This window comes from Anomaloglossus baeobatrachus, chromosome 12, assembly GCF_048569485.1.
Source record: "Anomaloglossus baeobatrachus isolate aAnoBae1 chromosome 12, aAnoBae1.hap1, whole genome shotgun sequence".
NCBI lineage: Eukaryota > Metazoa > Chordata > Amphibia > Anura > Aromobatidae > Anomaloglossus > Anomaloglossus baeobatrachus.
Window position 1 is genome coordinate 109,203,570 of NC_134364.1, and position 25,516 is coordinate 109,229,085.

Genomic DNA, 25,516 nt, shown 5'->3' on the forward strand with positions numbered 1-25,516 from the left:
TATTTTATTCAGGGCCACAAAGGTGGCTTTATATAAATATAAAACACAGTGAAAACGAAAATAAGAAGAGCATTCATGGGAATGTAAGTTTATTATAGTGAAGATGCACTTCCATAAGTCGTATTGCTTGCTTCTTCACTCCACTTCAAGACCTTGAGTTCAGTAGTGCAGCTTACTTTAAGGCTCTCCTTCTTGTGTCTACAAGCCAAAAACAATAGAGTATTACAATTAGTACTAGATATGATGTTCTGAAATCACATTCTTTTTGTGGTTTTCAAGACTGTTTTCACACCCCTACTCTTCTCCATCTATGTCTTTGGCCTGACACAACTCAAAATTGTATGGTTTCCAGCACCATCTATACGCTGATGACACCTGTCTGGTGCAAAGGTCAATTCTCTGCTATCCAGAATCCTACAGTGTCTCTGAGCCATATCCTCAATCTTCTCTTGAGTCTTTCTAAAATGCATTATGGACAAAACCGAACTCATCATCTTCCATCCATCTCACTCAAACCTCTATGTAATGCTCCCAGGGAATGCGAGTGGAAGTGGACCCACTAGACCACAGGAGGGACCTAGTCTTTCCCTGACATGGAAGGGGCTTAACTAAGTGCCAATTGGGTATTCACCAGAGCCTCAGATTGTGAGGATGGGCTTTGCTGCCGGTAGACACCAGGTCCCACTCCCACAGCAGAGTTGGCTGACAACAAAACATGGATATGGTCATGGACAGGAAGAGCAATGATGCCATTAGGCTAGGACATGAAGGATAGGACATCGGACCAGGTGCAGAATTCAGGCTGTTACCAGGCAGGACGGGTCCAAAAAAAACCATGAACAGGTTACTCACAGGAATTAAGGCTGAACAGGACCAAGACATTAGGGAGGTTAGCTTCAAAACACATTCTGGTCACATCCAGTAGATGCATTCTGGGCCAGTACTGGAATACAAGGCTGGACACTTCCAGGAACATGGAAAGGACCAACTCAGGAAAACGAACATGACTGACACTGGATCACAGACTGGATGTGTTCAGGAACTTCAGCACACACAGTACTGGTCCCAGGCAGGACTGGGGCTGGATACTGGCAGCAGGGCCGCCATCAGGGCGTTACTAGTGAGACTGGTGTAGGGGGCCCGGTGAAGAGAGGGGGCCCGGCTGAGCCACGGACAATTACTTTGCTTTATTAGGCCCCGGGCCAGCCGAGCCCTCACCCCTCTTCACCGGGCCCCCTCTAGTCACAGCCGCAGCAGAGGAACCGGCAGTGTTCTTTTGCCACTATACACGTGGCTAATTTGCATCACATGCAAATTAGCCATGTGTGATGGAGATACCAGGTATGCCGCTGCATACCCGGAATCTAGGGGGAGGGGGTGCTGGCACTGTATCTACTCCGGGCGCAACTGTGAGGGGGGCGCTGTAGCGCTGCCTAATGCGTCAGTGTAAAGTCTCCCCGGGGGCTGTGTTTGCCACCCTGTAGTGGGAGCCGGTTATTCTCTGAGCACGGCTGCAGATTCTATGTGTGTGCGCTGACAGCCGCTTTCATAGAATCTGCAGCGAGCGGCTCCCACTGCTCAATTGTCCTTGTGTCTGTCAGTCAGACGCGAGGACAATTGATTAACACTGGCACTGACTTCTGGGTCAGAGTGATGGCTGTCATGTGACCAGGTTAGCTGATCACACTGCTGACCCGGATGTTAGGGCCACAGCGCGGAGGCGGCAGAGGATGCTGAAAAGTGCTCCAGTGGAGCTGAAGACACGGAAGAGAAACAGTATGGGGTGAGAAGGAGGTATCTATGGAAACAGGTCCCTCCCCCACCCTCTCTCCGCCATACTATCTGTAGATAGAGTATGGTCGGAAGAGAGGATGGGGAGGGAGAAATTTCTTTGGACACAGTATGGGGAGAGAGAGGATAAGAGGTCCTGCATGGTGAAAGAAGGTTAAGGGTGGTGCATGAGGGGGGAGAGGATGAGGGGTGATGCATGGAGGGACAGAGGATGAGGGGTGATGTATGGGGAGAGAGAGGATGTGGAGAGAACTGGAAATAAATTTTGAGGACACAGAATAAAGAGTGACATAGTATGAGGAGCAAGTGGGCAAGATGGGGAGTGAGGGGAAAAGTATATGGATACACAGAAGGTAGTGCGGAGACAGGAAGGGATGAGAAGAATGTGAGAGGCACAGAATAGAGACTGGGTAGTGAAGGGGGGTAATATGGAGAAGGGACAGAATAGAAGGACAGTGTGAGGTTATAGCAAGGAGGGGGAGTGTTATAAGGGCACAGTATAAAGACTGGACAGTATAAGGGGACACAGTGTAAAGGACAGTGTGAACAGTAGGCTCAGTATAGAAAGCAGTGTGGAGTTCATGTACCATAAGAGGGACAGTGTGGGGTCATATTTTGTGCAGAGAACACAATAAGAGAGGCCATTATTTATTCTCAGGCACAGTATTGGGCAGATATTTTTAAATAGGTGTATTATAATCATTCTGCTATTTTTAGGGGCATCGTGTCGGGATGTGCTGCAGAAGACCAGAGAAGATGGAAATCTGCAGAGACGAGACGTGAATGTGAAAAGTCATCATTGCATCAGGACAAGATTAAGAATAGAAAGAAATTACTAGAAACAACGTCATCTATAAGGTACCTGAATGTAAATGTGTATTTGTGATAATGACTGTGTGTCATCATTAGGCCTTGGTCCCACTTGTGCATTGCTTCTTATGAGAACGCATAGTAACTGATCAGCTGCTCTTTCTTCAGGTGCCAAGACAAATGATATGTGCACACACAGAATGTGGTGAGCCTTCCTCATAAAGATGGCTGCAGCCGAGGTGCAAGATGCTGATGTCACAGCCACTCAACCTCCACATTAGGGGGGAGGGGCGGCTGCTTAGCATAAGACATGCACACTAATAAGGCTTGCACTGGGAGCCCATCATATAATGAGTGAAATGCACAGTGTCTGAACTGTGACCTATAAATGACGCCAGATGTAGTTTTTTGTGGTTTTTCTAACTAATTCAGTGTAGGGACTCGCAAGTGTGAGAATCCTTGACGAACGAATTGCGAGCTTACATATTTTGGGCCAAAATATAAACTAATATCTCACTATTTGAGGTATGGCACATTTTATCCATTTTTGCAGGATGTGTGTGGACCTTTTGAATTCAGGTGGTTAAATGGTGAGCCTGTCATGTGTTATGTACTCATAGTGCTAACTGACCCGCCTGGACCTGGTGTTGTGCGTCATTTATAGGCCATTATTCAGACACTGTGCGTCTCGTGTATCCGTGCGAGATGCACTTATATAGTGCTGTTTTGCCCGCCTGACCTGGGTTTCTGGCGTCATTTATAGGTCACAGTTCAGACACTGTGCATTTCACTCATTATATGATGGGCTCCCAGTGCAAGCCTTATTAGTGTGCATGTCTTATGCTAAGCAGCCACCCCTCCCCCCTAATGTGGAGGTTGAGTGGCTGTGACATCAGCATCTTGCACCTCGGCTGCAGCCATCTTTATGAGGAAGGCTCACCACATTCTGTGTGTGCACATATCATTTGTCTTGGCTCCTTTTTGGTGTTTTTTTGATGTAGTTTTTTGTGGTTTTTCTTTCTTCAGGTGGCCAGAAATGCTTATTTCTGGATTTGCTCCGTCCTCTGATGGTGTTCGCGGCCGGGTACTGCACATCCGCCTCATTGATTTTAATAGTAGGCTGCTGCCACTATCAGAAGACGGAGCAGATCTGGAACTGAGCACTTCTGGCCACCACTGGCACGGCACTAAGAACAGGCAATTGGCTGGGGTGCCAGACCCTGACCAATCAGACATTGGTGATCTATCCTAAGGAGACAGATAATCGCTCTGTGAGCCGAAGACAGGAGCGGGACGATCGCCGGGGGTGGTGGAGGGGCGTTATGGAGCGGGGCGGTGTAGAAGGTGTTATGGAGCGGGGCGGTGTAGAGGGTGTATTATGAAGAGAGGCGGTGTAGAGTGTGTATTATTGAGCAGGGAGGTGTAGAGCGTGTATTATGGAAAGAGGCGGTGTAGGTGATGTGTTATGGTGTTATGGAGAGGGGCGATGTAGAAGGTGCATTATGGAGAGGGGCAGGCGATGTAGATGGTGTATTATTACTTTTCTGAGGGAAATACTTCATTTTCTTGAACAACTTCAAGGGTGCTAAGACTTTTGGCCATGACTGTGTGTGTGTGTAATATATATATATATATATATATATATATATAAATAATACATATATATGTGTTTTTCCAAGAGTGGTGGCGGACTGTGGAAGGTTTGCGAGGTGGAGGCAGAGCCGGGGTGGAGCCTGGGTGGAGTCTCAGGGGGGCCCCATAAATTTGCCAGTATGGGGCCCTGAAATTCCTAGTGGCAGCCCTGACTGGCAGACCAGAGCAATAGGATGGACAAACAAATGGGTAGTAAGAAACCTAATGAGCTTCTCAGGCCCCTCCAATCAGGGGAGGGAGCGTTAAATACCTGGTGCTTCCCAGCAATATCCTGGGGACACCTTTGCAAGGTACTTACGCTTCCCCTTAAAGAGGCAGCAATCTTGCACACTCTACCTGACTAATTTATCAATGTCTGTCAAGGAGACAGACTGAGACAGCCCAAGAGATTATGCAGATATCCCACATTGCCACAATTTTTCAAGAAATACGCTGAAATGGCATAGAAGGAGTTTATCCGCTCTGCCATGAAATGAAGAAGCAATGATTCCAGGATCCTAGGTCAGTGATTTAATGACAGCATGTTTCGGAGTTAATGGCACTCCTGCATCAGGACAATTCACAATAGACTATTTTCAGTTGTGATTTGTCCTGATGGAGTTCTATTAACTCTGAAATGTATTGATATTAAATCACTCATCCAGGATCTTGGTTTCTTTGTTTCTTCATTTCATAGCAGTGTGAATTAACCCCTTCTCCTCCATTTTAGTATTTTCTTCCACATGGGACTGCTGTAGCTGTTTTCATGCAATTACAGCGGTTGTGACTCAGGCAACTACGCAAGGGATGCACATTTACCTTGGTCTTAATGCCGGTCATCCGGATAAGACCAAATTTGCGCATTTATTGTCTCTCCAATTTGTCAAAGAAAAAGCCGGGGGTCACACAGTTATTTCACCTCAGCTACCAATTTTTCAAGGAAAGCACTCCACTGCCTTTAGTCGTCAGGACAGTATGCATTTGACTGACGATTAATGAAAGAGATGACGGCTGCTTTTGCCAGCAGGCTGATTATTGGTGAACTGACAGTGAGCGTATTGTATATATACCTGATTTCAATGCATGGAAATATATATATATATTATATATATATATATATATATATATATATATATATATATATATATATACAGTCAGGGCCAGAAATATTTGGACAGTGACACAAGTTTTGTTATTTTAGCTGTTTACAAAAACATGTTCAGAAATACAATTATATATATAATATGGGCTGAAAGTGCACACTCCCAGCTGCAATATGAGAGTTTTCACATCCAAATCGGAGAAAGGGTTTAGGAATCATAGCTCTGTAATGCATAGCCTCCTCTTTTTCAAGGGACCAAAAGTAATTGGACAAGGGACTCTAAGGGCTGCAATTAACTCTGAAGGCATCTCCCTCGTTAACCTGTAATCAATGAAGTAGTTAAAAGGTCTGGGGTTGATTACAGGTGTGTGGTTTTGCATTTGGAAGCTGTTGCTGTGACCAGACAACATGCGGTCTAAGGAACTCTCAATTGAGGTGAAGCAGAACATCCTGAGGCTGAAAAAAAAGAAAAAATCCATCAGAGAGATAGCAGACATGCTTGGAGTAGCAAAATCAACAGTCGGGTACATTCTGAGAAAAAAGGAATTGACTGGTGAGCTTGGGAACTCAAAAAGGCCTGGGCGTCCACGGATGACAACAGTGGTGGATGATCGCCGCATACTTTCTTTGGTGAAGAAGAACCCGTTCACAACATCAACTGAAGTCCAGAACACTCTCAGTGAAGTAGGTGTATCTGTCTCTAAGTCAACAGTAAAGAGAAGACTCCATGAAAGTAAATACAAAGGGTTCACATCTAGATGCAAACCATTCATCAATTCCAAAAATAGACAGGCCAGAGTTACATTTGCTGAAAAACACCTCATGAAGCCAGCTCAGTTCTGGAAAAGTATTCTATGGACAGATGGGACAAAGATCAACCTGTGCCAGAATGATGGGAAGAAAAAAGTTTGGAGAAGAAAGGGAACGGCACATGATCCAAGGCACACCACATCCTCTGTAAAACATGATGGAGGCAACGTGATGGCATGGGCATGCATGGCTTTCAATGGCACTGGGTCACTTGTGTTTATTGATGACATAACAGCAGACAAGAGTAGCCGGATGAATTCTGAAGTGTACCGGGATATACTTTCAGCCCAGATTCAGCCAAATGCCGCAAAGTTGATCGGACGGCGCTTCATAGTACAGATGGACAATGACCCCAAGCATACAGCCAAAGCTACCCAGGAGTTCATGAGTGCAAAAAAGTGGAACATTCTGCAATGGCCAAGTCAATCGCCAGATCTTAACCCAATTGAGCATGCATTTCACTTGCTCAAATCCAGACTTAAGACGGAAAGACGCACAAACAAGCAAGACCTGAAGGCTGCGGCTGTAAAGGCCTGGCAAAGCATTAAGAAGGAGGAACCCCAGCATTTGGTGATGTCCATGGGTTCCAGACTTAAGGCAGTGATTGCCTCCAAAGGATTCGCACCAAAATATTGAAAATAAAAATATTTTGTTTGGGTTTGGTTTATTTGTCCAATTACTTTTGACCTCCTAAAATGTGTAGTGTTTGTAAAGAAATGTGACAATTCCTACAATTTCTATCAGATATTTTTGTTCAAACCTTCAAATTAAACGTTACAATCTGCACTTGAATTCTGTTGTAGAGGTTTCATTTCAAATCCAATGTGGTGGCATGCAGAGCCCAACTCGTGAAAATTGTGTCACTGTCCAAATATTTCTGGACCTAACTGTATATATATATAAATAAAAACTTTGGTACAGTCACTACCAACTCCACAGTAGAGGTGAGTGAACCTAAGCAAGTCAAATTTAAAAATCAAGTTTCGGGTTTGGGAATCGGATACTTTACGTGGGAACAAAACTCGCATGAGCAAAGCTGTGCTCAGGTACACTTGGTGCTCAGCCCTTGCAGTCTTTGAACGGCTCCCACTGGGGGTAACATCAGCACGATTACATGTAGTGTGCAACACAAAAAATTGTTTGAAAATCAACACCCACCCTCCCTTGGAAGTATTGTGCTTATGGCTGGCTGTATGTGGGTGGGAATCAAATTGCCAATCAGTGACTTGATCCAGGGTTCAGATCAAGCTCGAGCCTGTGGAGACTCGGCTTGTTTGCTGCCAGCGAACCAAGCCTCCATGGAACTCTACAATAACCCAACAAAAAAATCGATTTCTATTGGCTGTCACCACCAATCACTTATGAAGTCCAATTGGGCCTCCATTACAGATAATGTATGGTTTTGGGGATGCAGTTTATAGAGCAAGAGGAATAAAGCTATTATTTTTTAATTATATAATTAATTTAACTTAATTTAATTATATAATAATTATAATCCAAAAATAGGCAGTGTTTATAAAAATATACAAAATATTTTACAAAACAATACAGTATACAATTGCAGAAAATAAAAAGTAATAAAGAAAGAAAATTACTAAACCTGATGTCACTTCAATAGCTTCAGAGTTTAGAGGAGGGAGATACTGGTTAGAAAAGACTGAGAGGACCCATAGCAAGGACTGATCAATTTGCCTTTATTAGAGCAAAGTTACGCCCACAAACCTCCACTTGATAAGCTTATGTGGGGGCTGTTTGTAGGATGTGTTTAACCCTTCAGAATTTTATGAGCTCCCCAACTTGCAGGATGTTTTTGAGCCTGGAGGTCAAAGATATTGTGATCATATTTATTATCATGATTTTACCTTTCTATAAATATGAAACATGTTATGTGTATTGTCATCCATCTGCTTGATATTATTTTGGCACTCATAGGCATGCCCCACAAATATGAAAATATATACATGTTCTTCCTCTCATGTTCATGATGCTAATAATATACCATATTTTTCGGACTATAAGACGCATCGGACCATAAGACGCACCCTGGTTTTAGAGGAGGAAAATAGGAAAATACATTTTTTTAAGCAAAAAATGTGGTCATGACACACTGTTATGGGGCGAGGATCTGCTGCTGATACTCTATGGGGGTAAGTTAAAAAAACAAACAAAAAAAAAATGGCATGCAGTTCCCCCAATTTTGATAACCAGCAAGATATAGTCTCACAGCTGGAGGCTGGTGTTCTCAGGCTGGGGAGACTCACGTTATTGAGAGCCCCCAAGCCTAAAAATATCAGCCAGCAGCTGCCCAGAATTGCCGCATCCATTAGATGTGACAGTCCTGGGGCTTTTCCCAGCTCATCCCGATTGCCCTGATGCAGTGGCAATCGGGGTAATAAGGAGTTAATAGCAGCAGCCCATAGCTGCCACTAAGTCCTAGCTTAGTGATGGCAGGCGTCTATGAGACACCCGCTCATCACTAAACTGTAAGTGAAAGTAAATAAACACAAACACATAAAAATCCTTTATTTGAAATAAAAGACAAAAAAACACCCTCTTTCACCACTTTATTAACCCTTAGAACACCCAGGTCCGATGTAATCCATACAATGTCTCACAACGCATCCAGCTCTGCTACATCTGACATTTAGAGAGAGCAGCCATAGAACACGATCGCTCTCTGTGAGGATCAGGCCGCAAGTGAAATGAGCCGCAGACATCAGCGGTAACTCCAGCTGTCACCGCACGTCACCTGACTGAAGTCACCACGGATCTCGCCATCACCAGCCGCGGCCGGATTTGCGGTAACAGCTGGAGGACTCCTGTGATGCCCTGGCCGGGCCAAGTAGTCACAGATAGGGCCCTGCACTACGCCAGTCCCCTAACAAGGTGACAGCAACCAAAGATTTAAACCCTAGTCACCCCCCTCAGTGCTTGATGGACACACCAAGGGGCGGAGCCAGGCGGTTGGACATGCCCACCGAGGAGTCAGGATGGCCTGGGGCGGGAAAAGTAGTCAGATGAGTTTAGGAGTTGAAGTAAAGTGGAGGTAGGCCTGTGTGTCAGGTCTGCAACTAACTGACAGGTGCCAGGGTTGGAGCCCGGGCACCTTTAACTAGGAGGCATACGGAGGCCTCTGTCTGCAGGAGCCAGGAAGACGGGTTGGTGGAACCATGGTGGACCGGGACAGGGTAGTGGCCCGCCGGTACCGTCCCGGGGAACCGACTCGGAAACCGGAGCACAAAGGGGGGTACTCAGATCCTGAAGCCAGGTCCAGAGCTACTGGGGGCTAGCTAATTAACTGATTGCGGCCAGGACTATAGGTTCTGTCCCACCCAAAGTCCCGACTGAAGACAACAGCCCAATGAGGGGGATAGAAAGCCACCGCCACGGCAGAGAGATCCCACGGGCCAGCGTCAGCGGGCAAAGGGCTCCTTAGGCGACCACAAGCCGGGGAGCGGACTCCTGACGCTGCAAGCGCAAGTAGTCCACCATCACACAAACGGTGCAGGAGAAAGGCAGAGACCACCAACCGGATGGGGGACCAGACTGCAGCCGGCTGCGGGCACCGACCACCTTCACCTTGGTTTACCAGAGACTTGTGTGTGTCACTAATCGTGAGTGCATCAGTGCCCTCTGGCTGCCCATCTCCCTGCACTGCCCAATTCTCCCCAACGCCATCTTTTGGTGTGAAGATTCCCGCCAGAGTCTTCTTCCCCGCGAAAAGAGCGCGAAAGCTGAAGCTCCGCCCCCTGAGAATACGGCCGTGCAGCAAAGCCGAAAGTCGCAAAACAAAACTTACCGGAGTGCCACAAAAAGACCAAGGGGGGGAGAAGCGGGTGAAAATCAGCGGCATGTAACTAACGCTGGGAAGTGCAGGGACGCCAGGACTCTGCAGAAACCCATTCCTGGATACCAACGCGGCAGGATGTGTCGGAGTACGCAGGCCCAAGCCCACTTCATGCTGGCGAAGTGGGCGTCGGAGATTAAGGGCCTGGCTTACCGGAGACTTGTGTGTGTTACTAATCATGAGTACATCAGTGCCCTCCGTCTGCCCATCTCCCTGCACCACCGAACTCTCCCCAATGGGTCACAGGGCCACTATCCCTACCCATGGAGGGGTTAACAACTTGCTGCGCAACAGCTCCCCCGGGTGCCCCGTAACTGCAGCGGTGGTGTCCACCTTAACCCGTGGGTAGCGTCACAAACTCAAACACGGCTCCGGACGTACACCTACGCCCCACCCCAAACTGCCAACCCCTTTTAAATCGGAGTGACCGTGGGCCCCCGGGTCCGGAGACCCTCGAGCCACCCACTGAAGGTCCGGACCCGAGCGGTTCGGCTGCCGCCGAGCACGGGGCGGCACACTCCCACTGCATACTCACCTCTCCTCACTCCACGCAGCATCACTCGCTTCCTGTCTGTGTGCCAGCTGACCTGTGTGGAGCCGTGTGTACAGCGATGACATCATCCCTGTGCTTATCGCTCTCCACACACTGTGGGCCGGTAGACAGGAGGACACCGCAATGTTGCAGGGGAACAATGAGTATACCGTACTTATTCACTGCCCCCCACGCTGAAGATGGTGCACGGGGGGCAATGAATACAGCTGCACATGATCCTTCAAGGCTGTAGTTGCCTGGGGTGATCACGCGGACCGGCTCTTTAGTATGCGCGCATCCCCCGCCCATGATGGTCAAGCATATCAAATGAGCGGGCCTACGTGGTCAGGGTAACACTGCTACAGCCTGCTCCTGCCTCTGATGACCCGCTTCACCACCACCGCACCCGCCTTCACCCGCTCCACCACCACCACACCGCAGCCATCGGACTATAAGACACCCCCCCCACTTTCACCCAAAATTTGGGGGGGAAAAAGTGCGCCTTATAGTACGAAAAATACAGTAGCTAAAAACCCCATTATTCATATCTAGACACCAGAGACAAAATGTCTTCCAAGATGGTTTGATAAGAGCACATTGATGCATTTGGAAAGGCAGTTCTCCTACTCTTGTTCTCTCCAGAAACCAGAGAGATGTCATAAATTTTACAATTTCTCTATGACAATTTCATCATGTTTCCCCCTTTATCACATGTCTGCTGTCTCGTAGTAACCTTTGACTTTAATTTATCTTTTAAAACCACATGCTCAAGCCCTTATCACTTCCTTCTGACTCCAACTGAAATATTGTTCCAGAATTTGGTTTTTCCTCAGCTCCAAATCAAGAAAATTTTAGTATTTGACCTCATTTTTTCCCTCCTCTACTATTGCAATATCCTCCTTTGTGGCTTCCCAACTAACACTCTTACATTCTTCCAATCCATCCTTAACTTCGCTGCCTGTTGAATCCTCCTCTCTCCTTGCTACTGTTTTGCCTCTCTCCACTGCCAAACAAATCTCTTCACTTGTTACACTCTACCAGACCAGTATATATGACTTACAAGGGCATCTCTGAACTAATTTTCCAATAGAGCCCTAAAAAAGTAATCTGAGGTCTTCACAAGATCTCATGCACTCCTCCACTCTTGTGAGTGCCTCACCCAACCATCGCCAAGACTTCTCCAGAACACCTCCCTTCCTCTAGAATTCAGCGCCTTTGCATGACGGATTGTAAATTTCATCACAGACTAAGTAAAATAAAAGCTTTTTATATGATATCCCTTTCATTAACAAACCCAAAAACAAAGAGTCCACTATTTGGGATTTTTTAAGACACCTGCCGGGTGTGACCAGCCAGAGAGGCGGGTCTATCTATGAGTCTCCCAACTTTTATCAGAAGACTTGATGGCTAAGGTGGGCTTTGCACACTACGACATCGCAGGTGCGATGTCGGTGGGGTCAAATTGAAAATGACGCACTTCCGGCATCGCATGCGACATCGTAGTGTGTAAAGGCTCGATGATACGATAAACGAGCGCAAAAGCGTTGTAATCGTATCATCGGTGCAGCGTCGGCATAATCCATGATTACGCTGACGCGACAGTCCGATGTTGTTCCTCGCTCCTGCGGCAGCACACATCGCTGTGTGAGAAGCCGCAGGAGCGAGGAACATCTCCTACCGGCGTCACTGCGGCTTCCGTAGGATGTGCGGAAGGAAGGAGGTGGGCGGGATGTTTACATCCCGCTCATCTCCGCCCCTCCGCTCCTATTGGCCGCCTGCCGTGTGACGTCGCAGTGACGCCGCACGACCCTCCCCCTTAATAAGGAGGTGGGTCGCCGGCCAGAGCGACGGTCGCAGGACAGGTGAGTCCATGTGAAGCTGCCGTAGCGATAATGTTCGCTACGGCAGCTATCACAAGGATATCGCAGTTGCAACGGGGGCGGGCACTATTGCGCTCGGCATCGCAGCATCGGCCTGCGATGTCGCAGCGTGCAAAGTGCCCCTTACACATGGCTACCAATATCATCTACTTGATATGGCAAAAGATAAGATTAGCTATTAAATAACAAATTAATTATTTTTTTTAATAAGTAAAATACTTTTTCACTCACCATTTTTTCCACTAGTTTGGGGTAAAAAGAATTCCAGAATTGACATTTTTGACTGTTCCATTTTTGCTTGACTTCAATGTGATCCGCTTTCAGAATGGCGTATTTTTGTTCTTCAGGTAAATACTGTGGCCAGTTAAATTTATCATCGCTTGGGTTTCTACAATATATAATCATAGCAAACAACATAAGTTAATTGGATCATGACTAGAAATCGCTGAAAGAGCTTCCTCACACTGATTTTCCATTTGTCTAGTTTACAAAATATACTATTAGCAAATTCTGAGAAAATAGAGGAGTGTCCTATTCTCATGATCTTTGACCCCGATTTATCAAAGCGATTACACCAGAATTCTGGCACAATATGCTGAGAAAAATGCAACATTTTTGTACAATGCAGACTTTTAGCGTTTTCAGTTTTGCTCAGCTCGGAAAATATTGGCATTGCTGGCGCAAGCTAGGGAGATTCAGTGGCATGATGCGAGAGATCATCTAATATTTGACCTCGGAAATCTCCAACTGGAGTAAGATTTATGGGGAGGTGCAAGGAGACTCAAGCCACTTGCCGATCACTCATGATTCATTAACAGGCATAGCGTCTGACTCCATCACGGCCTCTCATCAAGACCAGCGAGAACATTGCTTGTCTTGACGAATCAAGGACTTCATGTTTTGACCATAATGAACATTTCTTTCTCTAGAGGACCTATCCTTTTCTGCATTATACCATCAGTCCACTGACTGTAATGAGTATTGTCCAGTGCTTAAATTTCCCTGTAGTAGCGCTACTGAGAATTGTAACATATCCAGCCGTGTTTCCATACAAGAAACAGCTGATTACTGGGTTTCCTAGTTTATATAAGGGGTTAAAAAAATCGGAAGTTTGTCCGACAAAAATTGGCGCACTTTTTACGCCACATTCCGTGACCCATAGCGTTCTCATTTTTCGGGATCTATGGCTCAGTGATGGCTTTTTTTTTGCGTCTCGAGCTGAAGTTTTTAACTGTATCATTTTTGCCCAGATGCTACATTTTGATCGGTTATTATTGCATTTTGCGCAAAAGTTATGGTGACAAAAAAAGTCGTTTTGGCGTTTGGAATTGTTTTTCCACTACGTCGTTTACTGATCAGATTAATTGATTTTATTTTTTGATAGATCGGGCGTTTCTGAACGCGGCAATACCAAATGTATGTATATTTTTTATTTTTTTAACCCTTTTCATTTTCAATGGGGCGAAAGGGAGGTGATTTGAACTTTTAGGTTTTTTGTTTTTTTTTTAAATTTTTTAAAACTTTTTTTTATTTTACTAGTTCCCCTAGTGGGCTATAGCGATCAGTAATCCGATTGCTCTGCCTTATCTGTTGATCACAGCTACACAGCTGTAAACAACACATACGCTCACTTTCTGGTTCACTCGGCTGTGAAACTGAAAGTAGTTCATGTGTAGTACATGAGTCATCACATGACCCTGTGCTACCATGACAACTACCAGAAGTCACGTGATCACGTCACGTGTCTTCCGGTATCGGGCGGTAAGTAAAAGTTTACCGCCGATGTCGTTATAATGGCGCTGTCACATATTGACAGCGCCATTTAACAGGTTAAACGGCACGAGCAGATGACAATTCTGCTCATGCCTAGCAGGCACACATCTCAGCTGTGAAAATCAGCTGAGATGTACGTCGATTGCGGAATGGTGCAGTAACATTATGACCGCTAGGACGTAATATTACTGCCCGCGGTCATTAAGGGGTTAAAGGAAGAAGTGAAATGTGCTGCTTCTCTTTGGCCTTTTCCAAATGTCAGTTACAAGTGAAGGAAATGAGAATGAAGCAGTCGCTGATTGGCTGGAGGGCTCATGGGATGAAACAATGTTACACAAGTCTCAAGAGACCCAGTCCCATCATTGTTGGAACATTGACATCAAGATGAAATATAGCTATTGAGAAGGGATTGTCTGAGTGGTGGACAACCCTTTCGATTTGACAGGGCCCCTCTTTTCTAGGTTCATGGACTGTTTAGTAAAAAAAAAACAAAATAAAAAAAACAACCCACTCAATTCATAGTTTATGTGGAAAAAATGTGAGTGCCCTAGAATGAAAAGGAATTAGACCATAAAGACTTTGTCCTACTATGTAACCCTTCCCCAAATGTTGAGCTACTGATTTGCCCCTGACAACTGAGAAAATTTCTCAGCAGCAGCTTATAGCTTCTTTTTCACTCCATAGGCTTAGTCTTGGGTGTTTAAATAGTACATTTGTTACGAAAGATATATCAAATATACTGTATTATCCTGTCCTTTCTTCTAAAAACTAACCCTAGTTATAACCTCAGGCTCGGCGTGTCTTTAGAGCGTGCCTCCAAAGCCAAACTTAATATAATCCTCAAATCCTTTGTGTGTCCCTGGAGTCTGGGATTAGAGATAAACAAAAACATATTTGAGTGAAATTTGATTCTACTCAAATATTACAAAACTCCACATTCGGAAAAATGAATACACGAGGCAGCAAATTACAAAAAAAAATTTTCAACAACTGGTTGCCAATTTTGCTGAACCATAAAAGGTCCATTAAAAGGTTAAAAATAAAAATAATACTCATCTTACTGCTCAGTTTTTCAGACCCTCAATTTCTTATTGTCACCGAACCGGTTCTCAGCAGATCATCTTATATCCACCACTCGGGCCTCTTCACACAGTGACTAAGCTGAGACTTCTGGCTCTCATGAGGTCTGGCATATTTCTAAATGCAAGATTACGATGAACGTTGTGACATCATTACATCTGGATTTTACCAGATTTTACAGAACTACCTTGAGCCTCTTCCGAGCTGATGTCTCCAAACCAATCGTGAAGAGTCCTGAGATTAGAGCATGAGCAGTGGTGATATATACAACTAGGAGAGGATGGGTGACAGTGAGGAGCTGTGAGGCTGAAATGGAGAGCAATAACTTGAATATGTCTATTATCTTCTACATATAACTTTACATATGGAGTCTGGAGAGATCATAGAGCATAATAAGGGATTTACAATTTGAGAAAAATATCTTCTTGATGAATCAAATTTCCAAGGAAAATCTGCGTGAACATGCAAATTTCGAATTTTGTATGGTCCACCTATCTTGACGGGATACACATATATGACAGATGTTTCCCTTTGAGTATATCTAGTTAACCATTTCCTTAATTTTTTTGTTCAAGTATTGGGCGACTGTCAACCAGTATGGTCAACATTACAGCTCATAGCGGGGCACTCACCTCTATTCCGCAACATACTCACAATAAAAGTCTTCTTACCCTTCTCTTGCAAAGTTGGCCCACATTTTCATAACCCTTCTGCTAAACACTTGCTCCTTATTTGAGAATTTTTCAGGGAAACTCAATGGCTGACCAAATAGTACTGGCAATTCGGATGCATGTACCACCCCCATCCACTCTGGATACGTTTCAATTGATGGACGATGATCGTATTCATAGACAAATATTTTATTTTGATCCTTTGCAGCAGAGTTTGCAAAATACTTTGAAGGACACGTAAAATGAATGTCTTTTAATATCCGCTCCAAGGCATCACGATTCTTCTCCATGTTTTGTTCATCATCCCAGTCTTTATACAGTAACATCATAGATTCTAAATGGAGATCATTTGTGGTTGGGAAGAAAAATTTCAAGCCTTTTTTAAGTTGCTGTGTAGTGATTAAACTTAAGTTTTTTGCATTAAATCCTGGGGCACCAAACAGTGGAAATGGGTTACCATCATTTTTTGTTACCCCTATTAAGACGTCAATATTGCTAATTGAATGTTTTACTAAGTTTTTTGGGATATCAGATACAAAATCATTGTCTACAACTGGAACAAAGAGCGTCAGGGCAAATTTTGAATCAATTAAAATTTGTTTTTCGACTAATTCTTTGGCATCTACTTTCTGTAGACAGGCTATCGCGGCATCATCATCTTCTGTAGGACAATTAACCATCTTGGCTAATTCTAAGGACAACTTCCTTGACCTTTCATAGGAATTAATAGCCCAGAAAGCTGTTGGTGATCCACTTTGCAGTATAGCTCTTTTGAAAAAAGGCTGGCTTCCAGAACTTATCACATGATACCCTACACTGCCAGCACCAGCACTTTCTCCAAAAATTGTAATACTCTCTGGGTTCCCACCGAAAGCTGCAATATTTTCATGAACCCATTGAAGAGCCAGTCTTTGATCAAACATAGCGGCATTTCCGGGAGCATTTACATTTTTTGGAAAAGCTAAGAAACCAAGTGCTCCGAGCCTATAATTCATTGATACTACAATCATACTCTCAGAAGCTGCCAGCACACTTCCATCATAGATTTCAAAAGCAGAGGTGCCGGAAATAAATCCTCCTCCATGAATATACGTCATGACATGTGCAGGTTTAGATATTGATTGAGGAACCCATATGTTTAGAGTAAGGCAATCCTCACTTATTTTATTTTTTACAAGATACACATCGCTTCCAGAAATCTGAGTGTAGTACTCTCCTTTATCCTGGGAACAAGAGCTTCCTAAGGTAGTGGCTTCGTAGATTCCTTGCCATGGGGCCCGAGGTTCTGGTTTTTTGAACCTTTTTTCTCCGGTTGGTGCCTCTGCATATGGAATTCCAAGATAGGCTTTGACAGTTTTAGATACCACTGACTTTTTTACTCCACTCACTTTCCCTTGCTTTGTATCTACAATGGTGTCATCTTCTGCCGTACAACATACAGCAAATATAGTTAGTATTGCGAAACAGACTTTATGGCAGCAGAACCACATATTTTTGTGCTCCGTGCCCTTTTCTGCAATTTTAAAAACAGGATAAATTGATTTACATCACATACTTTTTTCGTTGAATAATATTACACATTAATTTATCAATTCTTAAAGAGCAATCTAAATGTTTGCTTTAATTTTAAATTTTGCAGACACTCTACATTTCTGAAGTGGTGGTCTGGGTACCCCCCAATCTCTCAAAAGACAGAAGAGAAGTGTGCAACCTAGGAGGCAGGAGTGGAGTACGAATGCAATAGTAAGTCATGGGGGTTGACTCTTGAAGAGTGACATAGCGCATGCTCTCGCTAAACTAGTCTTGCTAGAGTAGAAGGTGCCCAATTAAACAAGAGGTGTATGCCACTTAATGAATTTGGTGTGTCTTCTGAGTGGTGTCGAGAAATGAGTAACACTCCTGTTAATAAAACTTTGTCATTTTTGACCAATTTGTTGGGGAGAATAGGGGCCTGGACATGCCCTAGTTCGGAGATGTCTCCACTTCATCTCTAACCACGTTGGCATTTTTGACAACTCTCCATTGCGCAAAAAATCTTGTGACTTTTTAAAGCAGTCTTATAGACTTCCTACTGCATATGTACTCCACTTACCTCCCAAGCTATGTACTTTTCTGCCATCTTTTGAGTAGTCAACATGACTTTGGCAATCATGCTCCATCAACAGATCAGCCTGGAAAAGGAAGAGATACTTTGTTGGCGTGAAGCCACAGAATAGCCGGCAGGAGCCGTCCATGACCACTATGAGCCAGCAGCGGGCAGAACAGGTAGGTAGGTAGACAGACTACCTGTCTGTCATATCTACAATAAAATAGTCCTGGATAATGTCTTTTATAGCATTATCGGACCTGACAAGTTTCTTTAAGGAAACCAATTGTTTATGGAGTCTTTTTAACAAAGCTCCATGGTAAAAAAAAATAATCTACACAAGCTCAGTCAAAGACGGAAGAAAACTATTTTACTAGAAATACCTATTGTAAGCAGCTTACCTTCATGTCAATGTCCGATGCTTTGTAAGCCTTGTACCATTGGATACAAGGAAACATTTAAGTATAAATGGCACCAACCCATGAGTGAAGGAGACAAATTTTAGGGATATTCCGAATATTGAGATTAAGGAAGCATTTATTGATACAAGTGGTCAACGTGTTTTGAAACCATTCTGCTTTTTTCAGATCATACACACAAGTACATTCAGAGGCAGACATTTCATTGGTGGAATCTGTGCAATTACACAGGGGACCAAGAAGTAAGGTGGCCAATTTCTACCTTGAAAGCAAGTGTAATTGTGAATGATGATAAGTTAATGGACTGCAAAAGGCCCATATATCATTCTTGCACAGTGGCCATCTGTTGACTGTGTCTGCTAGGAGTATATTTCTGTCCTCCTTAAAATACTTTGAGGGATGATATTCTTATACCACCTAGGGCTATTAGCAAAGATCAACACCCATTTGTAGAGAGCTGTTTTGGGGTACTTATTCTTTATCAGTAAATTTTGATTGGGTCACATTCTTCAGCCATTCTTGACTGTGTACTAAATTGGAACAGATTACTGCAGATTTGTTTTCATTGCTCGTAAAAGTCACATTCCAGCATTTTTTTTCTATTTTAATATTTCTTAGCTACCAGTATTGTATGCTCAGTGGGTGCATTAAAATGCTTGTCGGTGACTTCAGCTGTTTCCAGCCCTGTTCTGGACTCGCTCTTGCATCATGTGACCTCAACGCTTTCTTAATGGCCATTAGTCCTTCTCCTGATGTAAGTCTATGAGAACCTTGTCCTGGGTCTCATGGACTTTAGTTTGAGAAAGCGACTTCTAACCCACACATAAATCCTGTGTGTTTGGGCTTGTCACAACTGTGATCACTTGATGCAGGAGAATAGAGCAGCGCTGCAAACGGCAGAAGATGGCGACCAGTAATTATTTTCATGTGTACACTGTACACACATTACTGATAGCTAAGAACTGCTGGTGTGGTGCATTGAACATTGACTTATAGGGTACAATAGGTGAAACTAGCAAGATATTTAACTATCCTATGTGAAAGTGCTAGGTTGCATATTGGGACAATCACAATAATTTACAATGTCTGTGGCAATAGAATAATCTCTTACCATTTGTAAGGAGTCGATTTGGGCGCCCATAGGCCCCCACGTGACACGATTCCGGTCATTCTTGTTATCCTATGAAGTCTAGCCACAGACTTCATAAAATTACAAAAATGGCAGCAATTGTGCCAAGATTATTAATTTCACTAGGTACTGACATATTGCAGTGTAAAATACAAGCGATTAAACAATCATAGAATCAAGTCCCCTAAGGGCTCTAAAATTTTATAATAAAAAAATGTAAAGAAAAAGCAGAAAACTTTGAATAACCCTCATTTTGTAATACAAACAAAAATAGCATAAAATAAACATTTGTTATTGCAACATGTGCAAAAGTTTGATTAATTAAAGTATAAAATGATTTAACCTTTAGAAAAAAATCCACAAAAAAAAAAAAATAAAATAAAAAAAAATAGATGAAGCATCCTTTCACCCCAAAAATATGTGACAATGTCATGTAAACATCCTACATAGACCAAAATAATACCAATGAAAACAATTTGTTGCTTAAAGCCCTCACACACCTCCATCGATGGAAAAATAGAAAAGGCACGGTTCCCAGAATTTGGCGATAGAAAACAGATTGTATTGTACCGACTTTTACATTTTTTAAATACTAAAATAATTATTTTTTACAAGTTTGGAATTGAAAAAATTATACAAAGCTTAAAAATCCTAAAAATAAAAGTAAAAAAAAAAATATTAAAATAGCCAAGATCAGTATAGATCTGCATAAATTACATATACGATTCAAGAAGAAAATTGAAACGTTTGACAAGACATTTCCAAAATAAACATCCTGACTCCTGGAAAGGGTTGAGAATCCAAGGATTTGATCGTGTTCACTTGGGGATGAGAGGAGGTGACATAAAGACTCGATTACTACGAAAAGAAGGCCGATGGATTACTGTTTTGAGGACGATTTCACCACATGGTCTTAATGAACAATGGGGATTTAATAGCTTTCTTTAGTACAAATAATTGTCCGTAGGATTAATATAAAAGGGACATTGATATATGGTCAAGTGGGTATATGATCTGCAGGGTCTATTTAGGATTGTATATATATATATATATATATATATAATGCTGAGTGTATGTATGTATGTATGTCTGTATGTATGTATGCATATATGTATGTATGTGTGTGTGTCCGCTAAAGGAATTCGCACTGTAGCATGTACAATCACGAAATCTTGCACAGACACTCCATTTGACTCAGGGAACATCATAGACTATGTTGTGAGGGAAACCTATAACCCTGCGCTTTACAGTTATTCGCCAAAAAACCTGCCCCCATTGAAGTCAAGGGAGCTGGGAGCCACAGTGCAGCCAGAACTTCAGAAGAATGCGCAGCCACACCCTTATATGGAATGTTGGTGTGTCAGAATGCAGACAGGGAAAGAGACAGACAGGGAAAGAGACAGACAAACAGGGAGAGAGACAGGAAAAGAGACAGACAGGGAAAGAGACAGACAGACAGACAGGGAGAGACAGACAGGGAAAGAGACAGACAGGGAAAGAGACAGAGAGACAGGGAAAGAGACAGACAGTTTAAGAGACAGACAGACAGGGAGAGAGAGACAGGGAAAGAGACAGACAGGGAGAGAGAGACAGGGAAAGAGACAAACAAAGAGACTTGGAAAGAGACAGACAAAGAGACAGGGAAAGAGACAGACAGACAAGGAAAGCGACAGACAGGGACAGAGACAGACAGGGAAAGAGACAGACAGACAGACAGAGAAATAGACAGAGGGGGAGACAGACAGAGACTGGGAGACAGTTACTATCCTGGGCAACGCCGGGTGCTACAGCTAGGATACATATATATATTATATATATATATATATATATATATATATATATATATATATATATATAAATATTTTTTGTGGGGGGTTAGAGGGTTGTTTTTGTGTTTTAAATGTTGTATGAGAGTTGTTTCCCAGGTTCGAATAAAACACAGAGAGCATTATGGATGTCTGGTGCAATATTAGGATGACTGTATGTGTGTCAGGGAATTGTTGGGGTCATGGTCGTATTTGTGTAATTAAATGTATGCATATGTGAGGGGTTTTGTATGATGGTGATGAAATTAATTATTTATTAATTAGTCGTTATTTTTTCCACTTTTTTTGCCTACACTTACACGTTTACACAAACACACACATATATAATTATTTATTTATTTATAAAAGAGTTATTTTTCTATATATAAGGGAGATTCTTGTGTGTATATATAGACACTTGTGTATATATACAGTATATATATTTTTTTAGATATATTCTTGTATATTAAATATTTGCACATATATAGATATATTTACATGTACAATATGGATGTTTTACACATTATACATACATAAAATATTTTTTGTATATTAATGATTTACATATAAGTATAAATATTTTTAATATTTTTACACTTGGTTTGCCACATAATATACAATGATTTAATCACATTTATTTATTTCATATATTTTTTTATGTGTTGTCCTATTCACACCTGGTACTCATATCGTAATTCTATTTTTTATATATTTTTAATATTTATTTATTTTTTACATATTTTTACATGTTATATATATATATATATATATATATATATATATATATATATATATCCTTTTACACGTAGTGGATTGTACATAATATATAAATGAATATAGATATTTTTTCATATACTATTTGTTATTTTTATTTTTATGGGCATTCACGTATACACTTTGCATTTAATTGTCTCACACAGTCACTTATCAAGACTTCAATGAAGGTAATATTTTTTAATATATATATATATATATATATCTACAGTATATATATATATATATATATATATATATATATATATATATATAAAATATACAGTGGAACCTTGGATTAAGAGGAGCCTGGTTTGAGGGAGTTTTGCAAGACCACCAAAGCTTTTTAAAAATTTGTATCTTGGTTTAAGAGCAATACTTTGCAATAAGAGCAAATACTGACCGTGCATGCTTCCTGTTCTATCCTTTCACCGCGTTCTGGCTCGCTCTGGAGGTAACTTTCTGTACATATTTACTGTATACTGTATACCATGTACAGTACAGTATATACTATATAGCATTTCTATCAATTTGTATTTATGGATACAGTACTGTAATTTCTTATTGATAACCAGTGCAGCACATTGCTTGTATTGTACCTCCCGCACCAACAATTCTATTGTAAGCTAATGTACAGTTTAATTTGCTTTATATGCTTTTACTGTACTGCACAGGTTTTGTATTAGTGTACTAATATGAATATAGTATTATATGTATTATATATTATATATAATATTGTATTATATGAATAAAGGTCATTCATTTTCCTTTACTGTAATAAATTTGTATAAATATAGTAAATATTTGGGCTGTGGAACAAATTGTCTGTTTCAATTATTTCCTATGTCAAAGTTCACCTTGATATAAGAATAACTTGGCTCGTAATCCAAGGTTCCAATATATATATATATATATATATATATATATATATAAATATATATATATATATATATATATATATTTTTATTAATTTTTCATGTTATTAGTAATTATTTTTTATAATATATTTTTTCATCCCATTATAGAATGTAACTGTGAGATGCTTATGTGCATATCTATTGTATTTTATGGTTGTAATGATGGTTAGTGTAATAATGCAACTAGTTCTGTCTGACGATTCATGCAGAGTGCAACCAGCTTCCCCTGTGTGTTTTCTAAGTGCACGGTCCCAGTACTGTGCACCGCTGTCTTGTGCCCGCGCTCTTTGCAGGGTGCGTGCATCCTTGCATGACGTCGCCAGGTGCGCAATGCGCATGTCTGGTGACGCGTCCGACGATGTCGCCTCCTGTACTTGCGGTAAGGTGCTCAATCATGGTGGCGCCCAATAGTAAGGGACGGGACAATTTGTGATTGGCGGCAGTAAAGGGGAAATTTAGGATAAATGGGGACCCTCAGCTCTCTGACGTCTCTCCCCAAGGAAGTGTTAGTGAAACGTGCGTTGGTGTGGGGAACAGCATCACACTCTGCCCTTCTACCTTGCAGCAATAATAATTAGGTAATATTAGCAGTGATTTTTGAGCTGATGATGGTATTTCGGTTACTTGCCTGAGGAGATTTAAGTATATTTAATTATTTTGACCTAATTGTTTTTTCCCCTAATACCTTAATATATATACATAGATATTTATTGGGGTCATGAGTGTGACCTGCTCCCTTGCCATACGTTTTTATGGATTTAACTATGTCTGATGTGTAATTGATTTTAATTTGGTTCTGTTGCTATCAATAAAGATGTAATTTATATTGTTATTGCTTGTGTGTTTTTCTGGGACATTTTTTTATTTTATTATTATTATCATTATTTATTATTATAGCACCATCAATTCCATAGCGCTTTACATGTGAAAGGGGTGTACATAATAGGGCAAGTACAATAAACGTTCATAAACAATACAAGACACAGACTGGTACAGGAGGACAGAGGTCCCTGCCCGCGAGGGCTCACCGTCTACAAGGGATGAGTGAGATACAGTAGGTAAGGTTGAGTTCATTGTGCGGCGCTGCATCAGACTGAGGGTTATGGCAGGTTGTTGATCTAAATCTACATAAATTACATATAGAATCAGTTTAAAAAAATGTAATTCAATATTTTTCCTGTGGGGGCACTGCAGGGAAATTAACTCTTCATTCCAGGTTTCTTCACAAAGTATATCTGACTTTTGGGAGCTACGTATATACCATGTTATTAATTTATGAATTAGGGATCCATTAATAAAAAAAAAAATATATATATATTGTCCAAAATAGAAACTTTTTCGGCAAACTCTAGAAATTTTTACAACTTTTTTAAAAAATATGTTAATATTTTAAATTCTTCCAATATCCTATAATACTCACCACCGTCTTGTCAGGGTATGATTTCTATATTAAATAACATTGTCGTTAACTTTATAAAAAAGGTTTAGTCTCCGCCCTTCACAAAGTTAATCTTAACTTGACAAATAATTTGAAGCTAACTTTCCCAGTTTAGAGTCTAAGGCCGCGTGATAGATCAAATATTAACAGATAAAAATCAACAAAGCCATAGGTTACCGAAAATTTACCTTCAAATTAAAATGTCAAAACAGACAGAACGTTTAGGTTGTTTTTTATATATATCTTTAATACCATTTTTTTTTTATTTCTGCAACATAGTTAGGACCATTTTGTCTTATCATTACTAGAATTAGGTAATTTAAAGCCTATGTAACCACAGAGAAGTGAAACTGTACAATACTATTAAAGGGAACCTGTTAGAAACTTCTCCCCCCAAAAAATTAAGACGCAAGTTAATCCCCCTTTATAGCTTCAAACTAATGAAAAGAGATCATGTTTTGATGCTATACAGGTACATCTCAATAAATTAGAATATCATCAAAAAGTTAATTTATTTCAGTAATTCAATACAAAAAGGGAAACGCATATATTAAATAGAGTCATCACACATAGAGGGATCTATTCCTATATATTATATAGAGTCATTACACACTGAGGGATCTATTCCTATATATTATATAGAGTCATCACACACAGAGGGATCTATTTCTATATATTACATAGTCATCACACACAGAGGGATCTATTCCTATATACAGTTAGGTCCAGAAATATTTGGACAGTGACACAATTTTCGCGAGTTGGGCTCTGCATGCCACCACATTGGATTTGAAATGAAACGTCTACAACAGAATTCAAGTGCAGATTGTAACGTTTAATTTGAAGGTTTGAACAAAAATATCTGATAGAAATTGTAGGAATTGTACACATTTCTTTACAAACACTCCACATTTTAGGAGGTCAAAAGTAATTGGACAAATAAACCAAACTCAAACAAAATATTTTTATTTTCAATATTTTGTTGCGAATCCTTTGGAGGCAATCACTGCCTTAAGTCTGGAACCCATGGACATCACCAAA

The 25,516-nt window shown here is 41.5% G+C and overlaps 1 protein-coding gene across 1 annotated transcript; it reads right to left on the bottom strand.

Moving 5' to 3' along the window:
- Positions 1-72: 72 nt before the first annotated feature.
- LOC142257513 (cholinesterase-like) lies at positions 73-24,474 on the bottom strand. The gene is made up of 4 exons (XM_075329657.1): positions 24,458-24,474; positions 15,929-17,441; positions 12,636-12,792; positions 73-198 (listed from the first exon to the last, which is right to left on the bottom strand). Exons 2-4 carry the CDS (start codon positions 17,416-17,418, stop codon positions 178-180), a joined length of 1,668 nt encoding a protein of 555 aa, XP_075185772.1. The 5' UTR covers positions 17,419-17,441; positions 24,458-24,474; the 3' UTR covers positions 73-177.
- Between the last annotated feature and the right edge of the window lie 1,042 nt (positions 24,475-25,516).

Excerpts from the sequence above, each read along its gene's own strand:
- LOC142257513 (XM_075329657.1), bottom strand. The coding sequence starts at position 17,418 with ATGTGGTTCTGCTGCCATAAAGTCTGTTTCGCAATACTAACTATATTT. Across the intron at positions 12,793-15,928 it reads GCCAACTTTGCAAGAGAAGG|AAACCCAAGCGATGATAAAT; the intron begins GTAAGAAGACTT and ends TATATATTGTAG. Across the intron at positions 199-12,635 it reads CCAAACTAGTGGAAAAAATG|ACACAAGAAGGAGAGCCTTA; the intron begins GTGAGTGAAAAA and ends TTTGGCTTGTAG.